At 47.7% G+C, this 13835-nt stretch overlaps 1 protein-coding gene across 1 annotated transcript; it reads right to left on the bottom strand.

Moving 5' to 3' along the window:
• Positions 1-8100: 8100 nt before the first annotated feature.
• LOC102457843 (olfactory receptor 6F1-like) lies at positions 8101-9042 on the bottom strand. The gene has a single exon (XM_006114051.2). It carries the CDS (start codon positions 9040-9042, stop codon positions 8101-8103), a length of 942 nt encoding a protein of 313 aa, XP_006114113.2.
• Positions 9043-13835: the final 4793 nt, after the last annotated feature.

The following is a 13835-nucleotide window of genomic DNA, read 5'->3' as shown; positions in this document are numbered from 1 at the left end:
TGCATGAGCCAACAATAGAGACGCTACAGTGAAGATACCCACCAGCTCACCAGCCTCGGACCCCAGATCTCCACCACGCTGCCCTGGTCAACACCCCAAGCAGTGTGGATCTGGTACACAATTCCCCTCTCCCTCAATGTGGGGAGGAACATGCACCCTTGGGCTAACCAACCTGGGAGTGTTTTTCTCACAAACACTTCACTTCATGGCAAACTGGTGTCGGCTGCAATACCAACAAGTGTGTGAACTGCACAAGGTAGATGTCAAGCGATGATCCTGGATGGGCCACAGCTCGAAGCCGATTCCTTCGCAATAAATAAAGAGGCACACGACGCTTAGCACAGTGGTTGTTGGACTCACAATGAACGTGCCGTTTCTCGCTCTGACTGGTGACAGCAGCCGATTGTCCGTGTCTCAAGGCACATGCTGCATTCCCCTAGCTCATTCTCTGTTGCCTAGTGTGGGGCATGAAGAAGAACCAATGATATCACCTCCTGCCTTATATAGCTTTGCCACAGGGCGGGAACCCTTTGTCTCAAAGCTTGGCTTCCAGACCAGTTTGTTGAAAACTACGGACATCTCAAGATGGAGTCTGGGGACACGGGGCCTGGTCACCTGCCCTTGGGGTGTCCTAGCAACCATTAATTACAGGCTCTCTGGAGTGTCCCCAGGAAGGCTCACTAACTGGGAGATGACGTCCTCCGAAGGTCTATTGTTTTCCCTAATGACTCAACAAGGACAAGTGTAGAGTCCTGCACTTGGGACGGAAGAATCCCAAGCATAGTTACAAGCTGGGGACCAACCAGCTAAGTAGCAGTTCTGCAGAAAACGACCTGGGGGTTACAGTGGATGAGAAGCTGGAGATGAGTCAACAGGGCGCCCTTGTAGCCAAGAAGGCTAATGGCATATTAGGTTGCATTAAGAGGAGCATTGCCAGCAGATCCAGAGATGTCATTATTCCCCTTTATTCAGCTTTGGTGAGGCCGCATCTGGAGTATTGTGTCCAGTTCTGGGCCCCCCACTACAGAAAGGATGTGGACGCATTGGAGAGGGTCCAGCGGAGGGCAACCAAAATGATTAGGGGGCTGGAGCATATGACCTATGAGGAGCGGCTGAGGGATTTGGGTCTGTTAAGTATGCAGAAGCGAAGAGTGAGGGGGGATTTGAGAGCAGCCTTCAACTTCCTGTAGGGGGTTCCAAAGAGGATGGAGAGAGGCTGTTCTCAGTGGTGACAGATGGCAGAACAAGGAGCAATGGTCTCAAGATGTGGTGGGAGAGGTCCAGGTTGGATATTAGGAAAACCTATTTCACTAGGCGGGTGGTGAAGCACTGGGATGGGTTCCCTAGGGAAGTAGTGGAGTCTCCATCCCTAGAGGTGTTTAAGTCTCGGCTTGACAAAGCCCTGGCCGGGTTGGTTTAGTTGTGATTGGTCCTGCCTAGAGCAGGGGACTGGGCTTGATGACCTTCTGAGGTCTCTTCCAGCTCTATGGTTCTCTGATTCTATGACTCATTATCGTGAACAAGCTCTTCCCAAACAGCTATTTAGAATGCAAATATTTTGCCTAGGGCGAGTTATTCTGCTATTACTACATTGAAATTCACAGACATCATGATATTCGTGACGTCAGCCACAAAACTGCATAAAAATAGGATAGTCCTATGCGGCAAAGCATGTAGCCAATGGCACCTTACGGTTGCGTCTACACAGCAAAGTTATTTCGGAATAACGGCTGCTATTCCGAAATAACTAGGCAAGTGTCTACACTACCATGCCGTGATTTCGAGATAATTTCGAAATAACAGACGGCGTATTCTGACTTCTGTCAACCTCATTCTACGAAGAATAACGCCTCTTCTGAAGTCGTTTTTTCAGAATAGAGGCTGTGTAGACATTCCTCTGCTGCTATTTCGAAATAGCTCCTCAGCAGGGCCATTCTAAGTTATACCTTCTGGGGCTCTAAATCGAGATAGCACGTTTACATCAGGGAAGCCATCTTTGGACTAATTTTGCGGCTTCCCTGCAGTGTAGACATGCTATTTCAAATCATAAAATCATAGAACGCTAGAACTGGAAGGGACCTCGTGAGGTCATCGAGTCCAGTTCTCTGCCCTCTTGGCAGGACCCAGCACTGTTTAGATCATCCGTGACAGGTGTCTGTCTAATTTCCTTTTAAATATCTCCAGTGATGGAGATTCCACAACCTCCCTGGGCAATTTATTCCAGTGTTTAACCACCCTGACAGGTAGGAAGTTTTCCTAATGTCCAACCTCAACCTCCCTTGCTGCAGTTTAAGCCCATTGCTTCTTGACCTGTCATCAGGGGCCAATAACAATAAACCAATAACAGTATAGTACAAGAAAAATGTAGCATGTCACACACATGCCTAGGAAACCGTTTTGTGTAGTCGTGTAACAGTCACCTGTTGCAGAAGGTGGGATCCCAAAGTTCCACTTCATTAGCCATCTTGTTATACCTGCTTTGTTTACAATTAAATGTACATCATTTGAAACCAATCAGGAGAGCATTCTTGGCTGCACTTTGGGGGCCCCATGGGGTCTGGAGGGGTAAGGGATCTGGAGCCAACATCAGCGGGTACTGTGTACTGTCGGGTTCTCGTTTTCCTCCCAACATCTGTTCCATCTCACTGCCACAATGAAGGTTCTAGCTGAGACGGCCCATCTAACCTAAGCCTTTATTTGACAGACTTTTCAATGGCCTTAAAATTTGGTCTCTGTTTGAATCTGCATCTTTTGGGAATGGAAATGCCCATGTTCCCAGGATGCAGACACGGGCAGTACAAGAAATGAGAGGTGTTCTTCACCTGCTCCCTTGATCTGAAGAACTTCCTGTTCTAGTAAACTAGACAGAATGTGTGGGCCTAAAGAGTATAGAAATCAAAGAACACTACAACTGGAAGGGACCTCGAGAGGTCATCGAATCCAGTCCCCTGCCCTCACGGCAGGACCAAGCACTATCTAGACCATCCCTGACAGGCGTCTGTCTAATCTGCTCTTAAATATCGCCAGAGATGGAGATTCCTCAACCTCCCGGGGCAATTTATTCCCATGTTTCACCACCCTGACAGGTAGAAAGTTTTTCCTAATGTCCAACCTCAACCTCCCTTGCTGCAGTCTAAGCCCATTGCTTCTTGTCCTGTCCTCAGAGGCCAAAGGGAACAATTTTTCCCCTCCTCTTTGTGACACCCTTTTAGATACTTGAAAACCGCTATCATCTCCCCTCTCCGTCTTCTCCTTTCCAAATTAAACAAGCCCAGTTCTTTCAACCTTCCCTCATAGCTCATGTTCTCTAGAACTTTAATCATTTTTGTTGCTCTTCTCTAGACCTTCCCCAATATCTCCCCATCTTTCTTGAAAACGTCACCTAGGCATTGTCCAACCTTAAGAAAGTGATAGAACTAGCAAAAGCAGTGAGGGGTCCCGTGGCACCTTATAGACTAACGGAAGTGTAGGAGCATAAGCTTTCGTGGGCAAAGACCCACTTCGTCAGATGCATGTAGTGGAAATTTCCAGAGGCAGGTATAAATATGCAGGCCAGGATCGGGCTGGAGATGACGAGGTGGATCCAATCAGGGAGGATGAGGCACACTTCTAGTGGCTGATCTGGAGGTGTGAATTCCAAGAGAGCAGAAGCTGCTTTTGTAGTTAGCAAGCCATTCACAGTCTTGGTTTAATCCTGAGTTGATTGTGTCAAACTTGCAGATGAACTGTAGCTCAGCTGTTTCCCTTTGAAGTCTGGTCCTGAAGTTTTTTTGCTGCAGGATGGCTACCATAAGATCTGCAATTGTGTGTCCAGGGAGATTGAAGTGTTCCCCTACAGATTTTTGTATGTTGCCATTCCTAACATCTGATTTGTGTCCATTGATTCTTTTACGTAGGGACTGTCCAGTTTGGCCGATGTATATAGCAGAGGGGCATTGTTTGCACATGATGGCGTATATTACGTTAGTAGATGTGCAGGAGAATGAACCAGTGACAGTATGGCTGATCTGGTTAGGTCCTGTGATGTACACCTGTGATGTACACCAAGAGCCAAACTTACTGATTACCGTGGCAAACACACCCAAAGCATCCTTTTTAGCTTTTATTAAAGACACACAAAAAAGAAAAGAAAACAAATGCCAATCTGGAATAATGGGTGTTTAGCTGGGACAAGTTTTCTGAAAGGAAATCAAAGGCTTGATTTGACAGACTTTTCAATGGCCTTAAAATTCAGTCTCTGTTTGAATCTGCATCTTTTGGGACAACACAACTAAGTTAGTAGCACTTGACTAGAGCTGTCACGGCTGTTGATAAAGTCTGACCCCACGGCCTATAATAACAAAACACGACAAATATACACAAAAGGGATAGAGATGCAGCCGTGTTAGTCTGGTCTAGCTAAAGCAAAAGACAGGACTATGTAGCACTTCAAATACTAACAAGAGGGTTTATTAGGTGATGAGCTTTCGTGGGCTAATAAACCATCTTGTTAGTCTTTAACGTGCTACATAGTTCTGTCTTTTACACACAAAAGGGGTGAGAAACAAAACAGAAGAACAGAAGAGCGGCCAGACCGTCCTGGCTGCCCATGCACCCTGATGGAAGGAAATCGATGTGAGGTTCCCCAACCCATCGGCTGCAAGAATTGTCCCCTCTTCCGATTTGCAGCCGCGCACCTATCTCGGCCAAAGCCCTGCCGTGCTACAGCGAGCTCGGCTTGTTCAGAGACCGCCCGGGGGTCTGGTTCCCCCAAAGAGAGGTCCTCTTTTGAACTCCTCCAGTCCGCTGGTTCCAGTTCCTTCTTGGGGTTCAGCCATAATGGATAGCAGCTAAGAACACAAGATCGGCTATACTGGGTCAAATCAAAGGTCCATCCAGCACAGAGTCCTGTCTGCCCACAGTGGCCAACGCCAGAGGGAGCGAACACAACTGGGAATCCAGTGAGATTTTCAATAACTCATCCAGAGGCTGGGGGTAGGTGGGTGGGGTCAGTCGCCATGTGCCGGAACTCAGAAGACATGATCCCAGTGGTCTCTTCCGGGCTTCATTTCTGAGTTGGAAACGGTTGAGCCAGAACAGCTGATTCGCCATGCGAGGGCATGGACTATCCAATGGATCACAGTGCCCCAAGGGCACCCAGGGATCTACCTCGTCACCGTGCATTGATCAGCCAGGAACACAATCGGGTGAACTGTGAGACCAATGGGAGCTTGGTCTTTGAAACTGGCGAGGTTGGCCCCGTTATTCGGGAGGATGGCGTCTGTCTAGGGGGCTAAATGCGTCTCAGTGGGGTGGAGTTTGAGCCCACCACAGTCCACGGTAAATGTTTCCTCCTGTCATTCATGTGAGATGAGGAGAGGAGATATTCCCCATGCAAAATGGGAGGGGGAAACTGAGGCACATAATGGCGTCTTTGCAACATCCAAGGCCCTCGCCATGTATGTGGTGTAGGTATTTACATCGGTTTCATCCGGGCCATATCTGAGGAGTTCTCAGCCATGACCAGCCTTTAATGTCATAATGTCCTTGTGAGGAAGACAGGTGTGATGATCCCTGTTTTACGGCGGGGGAAACTGAGGCACGGGGAAGCTTAAGTGATAGATATAACATCACCCTAGGAGCCTGTTGGCACCAGCCGGCGTCTTACCCCTCCGCCCCAATGGAACGACACCCAGTCCCTGCCAGAGGACGGCCTGTGCCCACTGCTTGTGGGATTTGGAGACACAATTCCCATTTGTTTCTGTTTTCTCAGTTTCTGCCTCAGTCACCGTCTACCTGCCCCAGGCCAGGCAGGGTCCAAGGGAAGGGCAGGAAGGGAGCGGAGAGGCCTGAGAGCCGGTTGAGGGCTGGAAACCCACAACCAGACACCTTGGGCAGGACGCCAGGGTTGTCAGTGTCTTACCCAGTTGGGGGTGATCAGCTTGCACGTGTGTGTGTACATGAGGGGGGTATGCATGTGTCCGTGTGTGTCCGTGTGTGTGTGTTCGTGTGTGTGTCCGTGTGCATGTGTTCGTGTATGAGTGTATGTATGTGTATGTGTGTGCATGTACATGTGTATGTGTGTGTGTGCATGTACATGTGTATGTCTGTGTGTGTGTCCGTGTGCATGTGAGTGTGTGTGTTTGTGTATAAGTGTATGTATGTGTATGTGCGTGCATGTACACGTGTATGTTTGTGTGCGTGTGTGCATGTTTGTGTGTATGTGTGTGTGCATGTTTCTACATGTGTGTGCATGTGTGCATGTGTGTGTGAATGTGTGAGCATGTGTTTATATGTATGTGTGTGTGTGTGCATGTCTGGTTCTACATGTGTGCATGTGCGTGGTTATGCGGATGTGTACGATTGTGCACACGTGTGTATGTGCCAGCACGCGTGTGTATGAATGTGCATGTGTGAGTGTGCATATGAGTGTGTGCGTGTGTGTGTGTGTGTGTGTTGGGCTAGCGGAGGGCCAGGTCCCAGGAGCACTGTCAGCGCTGTGTGAACAGGGAGGGCGGCAGTGCCTGTGGGCGTGTAGCTCTTTCGTCCGATGCCGTGGCGGCGGCGGGGCGCGGGGCCGATCTCAGTCAGGATGGAAGCGTGACGCTGGCCCGGGACACACGCTGCGCTCACGATGATTCCACCGGAACATCTCCGCCCGTCGTGCCTGAACAGGGCTCGCTGTGTCCCCGGTCTCTGCGGGCAGCGGGCGGTACCGAGCTGCCGCCTAACGGGGGGCTCTTTTACCGCCCCACCGGCATGGGTTCGTGCCCTGGGACTCGTGCCGCTGAGGCCTGAGGGTATCTGCAGCATCAGCCCTGTGCTTGCCAACTTCTCCGAGCAGGGCCCAGATCTCCGGCCTCTCCCCCAGCTGGGGAGACGCGGGCTTCTGTTTCAGCGCCTCCACTTGCTCCATTCAACCAAAGCTGTGAAGGGGGTGTGATCCCAGGAGCTGTGGGTTCAGCAGAGGGCCCTAGAAGAGCAGTGTATAGACAGCAGAGCAATGTCTGTCGCAGCTCAGGTACATTGGCTGACCTCACCTTAGAAAGAGGAGACTAAGGGAGGATAGGAGAGAGGTCCATAAAATCATGGCGACTGTGGAAAAAGTGAATAAGAAACAGTTATTTACTTGTTCCCATAGCACAAGCACTAGGCCGCCAAATGAAATGAACAGGCAGCAGATTTAAAACAAACAAAGGGAAGTTTTTCTACAGGCAGCGCACAATCAACCTGTGGAACTCCTTGCTGGGGGATGTTGTGAAAACCTGGACTTTAACAGGGTTCAAAAAAGAACTGGATACATTCATGGAGGAAAGGTCCAACAATGACTATTAGCTAGGATGGGTAGGAATGGTGTTTGTAGCCTTTGTCACAGGCTGGGAATGGGCAACAGGGACGGGGTGACTGGATGGTTCCCTGTTCTGTTCACTACCTCTGGGGGAACCTGGTATTGGACACTGTGGGCAGACAGGACACTGGGCTGGATGGACTTTTGGTCTGACCCAGTCTGGCTGTTCTTATGTTTTTATGTATTTATCTGCACAAGCCCCACAGAGCATAGAGTTGTGCTGTTGCTTTGCAGGAAAGAAACTGAGGCACGGTGAGGCTAAGGGGAAGGAGAGGGGTGAACTCAGGTGCTCTGAGCTAATGAAGTTAATCAGCTGCTCTCTCTGAGACCTGCCATTGAAACTTGCAGTGCCCGGGTTATTATAGAAGACAGGTACCGTTTATTTTGGTATTATTATTGGCTGATTACGAGTAGACTCTGTGTTTCCTAACCTCTAAATTTACACTTCTAAAGGTGCTCAGAGTGCTTAGGTTCACTGCCCTAGACAGGGGACCTAGCTGCACCTAAATACATTTAAAAATCCACCTTAGAGAAACTAAACCAGCACTCGCACTGAGCTTTGAGGAAAACCAAGATGAGAACGCCAGGGTAGGACCTCAGCTACTGGATGTTCATTTAGTTGTAGCGGTCGGTGACTTCGGAGTGTCACCATTTTGTCCAAGGAAATCCCCATAGCCAGCCTGACAGGATCCAGAATATGCTGTTCTCGCTCACGCAGGCATGCCAGTTTACCCCTATTCTAGCTGAAACGTATGGCATGAGAACACACTCTCCTAGTTCTTCCCAAAAGCTCTCCGCTTATTGGCCGCCCATCTCCTCAGTGCGTTGTGTACTTCTTGGTTTCTCAGGGTGTAGATGAGCGGGTTGACCAGAGGAGTCAGGACGGTGTAGAAGACCGAGAACACTTTGTTCAGGTCTCGCAACGTGCTGGTGTCCGGGAGCATGTAGACAATGATGATGGTCCCATAGAAAATTACAATCACCATGAGGTGGGAGGAACAGGTGGAGAAGGCCTTCTGCTTTCCCCTGGTGGATGGGATTCTCAAGATGGTGGTGATGATGAAGATGTAGGAGGCCAAGGTTAATAGACACGGTGTCGGTGTGAATATAAAGGCCATGACCAAGGTCACGAGTTCAACAAGGGAGGTGTCACTGCAGGAGAGGTTCATGATGGGGGAGAAATCACAAAAGAAATGGGGAATTTCGTTGGAGTCGCAAAAAGTTAATTGGGATGCCAAAAAGATCACGACGCAATTGGCCAAAAAAGCACTTATCCAAGAACCAGCCGATAGCTGAAGGCAACATTTGGTGTTCATCAATGCTGTGTAATTCAGGGGGTTACAGATGGCTAAGTACCGGTCATAGGACATCGCGGCCAGGAGATAACTTTCGGCAGCTGCCAGGGAACCAAAGAAATAAAATTGGGAGATGCAACCGCTAACGGAGATGGTCCTGTCCCCCGTCAGGAGACTGGCCAGCAGCCGGGGCAGGATGGCGGAGCTGTAGCAGATCTCCAAGCAGGATAAATTCACCAGGAAGAAGTACATGGGGGTGTGGAGGTGCCGATCAACCACAACTAGAAACATGATGAGGATGTTCCCGGACATTGTAGCAAGATAGATGACTAGAAATAGGAGGAAGAGAAACAACTGGAGTTCTGGCAGATCCCCAAATCCCAGGAGGATGAATTCTTTGACGAATGTTTGATTTCCCATACCTGCATTTGCCATGGGGTGTAAAATCCAAGAAAACCTGGAGGGGAAAATAAAAAATAGACAGTCATCATGCAATAGATCCCATTGGAAAATGGATTTTCCATTCTGTGGGTAATTCTAACGTTGCAAAATGGTTAGAACCTGGGTGAAAAAAAAATGTAATTTCAAAAATTCTCAGGGAACAAAGATTCTGCAAATTTTGGACTTGGAAACGTCAACATTCTGTCTTTCGATAAAATGTATCCTTTTTTTGCTAATGTCAAAACATTTCACCGAGGTAAGGTCAAGGTGGAAGCATTTTGATTAGATTTCTCAGTCTTTTGAAATATTAAATATACTAGTGTCTAAATAACGTTAATAATAATGCATTGGTAAAATAGAATGTTAACATCTACTGTGCTTTTGAGCGACTGTGCAGCCGTCTGTCTGTCAATCTGTCCATCCATCTGTCTGTGAGCCTGTTTGTTCAAGAGCTCCTACTAAACCCTACGAGCTAGGGCCGCCAAATGTGGATTGCTCTTATTATCATGGAATAAGCGTCCTCTTATTGTCATGGAAAGCAAGGTCTGGCTTTGTTTGCGCCTGGAAAATGGTTCCAAAAGGACACAGCTGAAATAGAATTCATTTGCATATGCAACCTTATCAATTTAGGATTGAATACAGATCTCTACTGGTTAATGAAGTACAAAGGCAATTTCCCCGCTCTGGATATTCAGATCTCCACGCCAAATGCCGGGAATGCCTCACTTCCACCTTGAGTTGATTAGCCATTCACTCAAGCAACTTCTCCCTTATATACATCCCTTCTTCTGTACCTTCCGCTCCCATTCATCTGACGAAGTGGGTTTTACCCATGAAAGCTGATGCCCTAATAAATCAGTTAGTCTCATAGGGTGTGTCTAGACTACAGGGTTTTTTCGACAAAACTGGACTTTTGTCGACAAAACTATACCTGCGTCCACACTGCCTTTGAGTTATGTCGACATAACGTTGACAAAACTCAGCAGTTTTGTCGATGTATGTAAACCTCATTCTATGAGGAATAACGCCTTTTATCGACAGAGTTCTGTCGATAGAAGGCATTATTGCATCTACACTGTCCTTTGCGTCCACACTGTTATGTCGACAAAGCGGCTTGCTTTCTCGACAGAACTGGATGTAGTCTAGACGCTCTTTGTCGACAGAAGCTTTGTCGACAGTATCTGTCAACAAAACTTCTGTCGACAAAACCCTGTAGTCTAGACATACCCTAAGGGTACATCTACACTAGCCCCTTAGGAGGCTAATGAAGGTGACCGAAATATCCTGTGCTTCATTAGCATGTTCCCAGACGGTCACCATTTTGGAAATTGACTAGCCCAGAAGAACTGCCCACAGAGAAGGGCGATTCCGAAATCAACCCCTTACTTTGAATTACCAGTTAAACCTCATTCCACATTTACCTTACCTCATTCCATGAGGTTTAACTGTTAATTCGAAGTAAGGGGTTTATTTTGGAATCACCCTTCTCTGCCGCGTGTAGAGAAGTTCTTCTGGGCTAGTCAATTTCCAAAATGGCGACTGCCCGGGAACATGCTAATGAAGCGTGGGATATTTAAATCCCTCGCTTCATTTGCAATTTCGGTCGCCCTCATTAGCCTTCCTAGTTCAACTAGGGGGCTAGTGTAGACATACCCTAAGGTGCCACAGGGCTCCTAGCTGTTTTGGCAGATACAAACTAACACAGCTCCCCTTCCGAAGCTAAGAAAGGTAATTACACAGTGTCTGCAACCTAAGGGGGTATTCTCAGATGAACCACAATGGTAGCTGTGACAATGTTCACAGAAATGTATGTCATATTTCTAACATTTTTCCATCAGCCAGAAGCAAGGCTGGGAATGTAATCCAACCCATTGATGGGAAGAAATCTAACACCAGAGGGAATAAAATACCATTCTACATGGAAAGCAGATTACTGGCATGGCATATTGAGCCGGAGACACAGGGTTATCGAATTGTGACAGGCTTAGCGGAAACAGATGCACAGTGGAAACCATTTGCAATACATGACCACGACAATCTACTGGTCTTGATGCTGTTGTGTATTTTTAAACAACACCTGCTGGCCCCTTATCAGATAACTCACAAAGCTTCCTGTTCTACAGAACATACTCCTAACAACAGCTATCTAGGCAGACCAAGAAAAAGTCAGTAAAGTAGCCAATAGATAAAAATAGTATCGTAATAAGGATTTTCCATTAAAAAAATTATAAATTGGTCCCCTTTCGCACCCATATGAAATATTTGAAATGAGCATTACATGTATTGTGTATTGGCTTTGGGCTTCTTATGGGCTGGACAACCTGGATAAATCGTCTGAGGTCAATAGGATGAAGGTTAATAAGGACAAATGCAAAGTGCTCCACTTAGGAAGGAACAATCCGTTTCACACACACAGAACGGGAAGCAACTGTCTAGGAAGGAGTCCTGCAGAAAGGGGTCTAGGGGTCACTGTGGATGACAAGTTAAACATGAGCCAACAGTGTGATGCTGTTGCAAAAAAAGCAACCATTTCTGGGAGGCATGAAGAGGAGTGTTGTGAGCAAGACACGAGAAGTCATTCTTCTGCTCTACTCTGCACTGATTAGGTCTCTGCTGGAGTATTGTGTCCAGTTCTGGGAATCACATTTCAGGACAGATGTGGAGAAACTGGAGAAGGTCCAGGGAAGAGCAACAAGAATGATGAAAGGTCTAGAAACCATGAGCAATGAGGGAAGACTGAAAGAATTGGGCTTGTTTAGTTTGGAAAGGAGAAGACTGAGAAAGGACATGATAGCAGTTTTCAGGTATCTAAAAGGGTGTTACAAAGATGATGGGTGAAAAATTGTTCTCCTTGGCCTCGGAGGACAGGACAAGAAGCGATGGGCTGAAACTGCAGCAAGGGAGGTTGAGGTTGGACATTAGGAAAAACATCCTACCCGTCAGGGTGGTGAAACACTGGAATAAGTTGCCTAGGGAGGTTGTGGAATCTCCATCGCTGGAGATATGGAAGAGCAGGTTGGACAGACACCTGGCAGGGATGGGCTAGCTGGCGCGTTGTCCTGGGACTGGACTCGATGACCTCTCGTGGTCCCTTCCAGTTCTACTGTTCTATGATTTTATGGTTTCCACAATTCACTCTCTCTCTCTCTCTCTCTCTCTCTCTCTCTCTCTCTGCCTCTCTCCATACATTTTTCAGTATTCCAGTGAGGCAGAACATAAACTCAAAGGTAAAATCCAGCCCTGAACAGAGGTGATGGAAGACCAGCTGCCCGGTCTGGTCCATCTGTAATTCTGACATAAATGAAAAGCAGAATGGAGATCAATTTACCTCTGTGATGGGTCTATTGCTCGCTGGACTGGTGTGATGTGACCCGTTCACTCAGCCTTTCAGGAGCAAGATTCAGGACCCCCGTCAATCTTCTAACCCCATTCCTTCCTGTTCTCTGTTTCCAGCACAAAAGGGATGACGCGCTGACCATTTAGGTGCCTTTGGAGCTGGTGATGTTCTTGGCACCATGCATCTTGCCTTCTGTAAAAGCACACCCAGTGTTTGCATTACTTATCCTTCATGCCGCACAGTGAAATCTCCCTGGACATTTCTGCAGATGGGGATTTTCAATTGCCACCAAGGGAAAATTCCAAGATGAGGCGGGGGAGGCGATATCATGTGTTGGACCACCTTGCATCGAGGAGAGAGACGAGTTTTTGAAAAGTTGAGATACTGTCGAGACAGTCAAACTCTTAACCTCAATAGCTACATCTACACTGGCATGATTTTCCGAAAATGCTTTTAACGGAAAAGTTTTCCGTTAAAAGCATTTTCAGAAAAGCGCGTCTAGATTGGCAGGATGCTTTTCCGCAAAAGCACTTTTTGTGGAAAAGCGTCCGTGGCCAATCTAGATGCGCTTTTCCGCAAAAAAGCCCCGATCGCCATTTTCGCGATCGGGGCTTTTTTGCCGAAAACAGTCCTGTGCTGTTTACACTGGCCCTTTTGCGCAAAAGTCTTTCGGAAAAAGACTTTTGCCCGAACGGGAGCAGCACAGTATTTCCGGAAAAGCACTGACGATCTTAGATGAGATCGTCAGTGCTTTTCCGGAAATTCAAGGGGCCAGTGTAGACAGCTGGCAAGTTTTTCCGGAAAAGTGGCTGATTTTCCAGAAAAACTTGCCAGTCTAGACACAGCCAATAGGAAAGAAATTGGGTGAGTAGATTGGGTATCCTCACGTAAGAGCGGTCAGACTGGGTCAGTCCAAAGGTTCATCCAGCCCAATGTCCTGTCTGTCGACAGTGGCCAATACCAGATGCCCCAGAGGGAGGGAACACAACAGGTAATGCTCACATGATCCCTCTCCTATCACCTATTTCCAGACAAACCTGAAGGAAAATTCTTCCTCTCTAGTACATCTGCACTACCCCCCTAGGCTACGTCTACACAGCAGGCTTTTTGTGCAAGAGTTCTTGTGCAAAAGGTCTTCTACAAGAGCGTGTCCACGCTGCCATGTGCTTTTGCGCAAGAGTGTCCATGGTAGTGTGGACGTTCTCTTGCACAAGAAAGCTCTGATGGCCATTTTAGCCATAGGGGTTTCTTGCGCAAGAAATTCATGTTGTCTGTCTACACTGCCTTCTTGTGGAAGAGCTCTTGCGCAAGAGGGCTTATTCCTCATGGGGAGAGGAATAACTCTTCCGGAAGAAGCCCTGTTTTCCGACGCTGCGCTGTAAATTTACTTGCACAAGAACGCACGTGAAGTGTAGACGTTCTGCACGTTTTTGCG

The sequence above is a fragment of the Pelodiscus sinensis genome, chromosome 30, assembly GCF_049634645.1.
Source record: "Pelodiscus sinensis isolate JC-2024 chromosome 30, ASM4963464v1, whole genome shotgun sequence".
NCBI classification, from domain to species: domain Eukaryota; kingdom Metazoa; phylum Chordata; order Testudines; family Trionychidae; genus Pelodiscus; species Pelodiscus sinensis.
This window is presented reverse-complemented; position numbering and strand designations above follow the sequence as displayed.

What these genes read in the sequence shown, in the direction of transcription:
- LOC102457843 (XM_006114051.2), bottom strand. Translation starts at nt 9,042, where the DNA reads ATGGGAAATCAAACATTCGTCAAAGAATTCATCCTCCTGGGATTTGGG.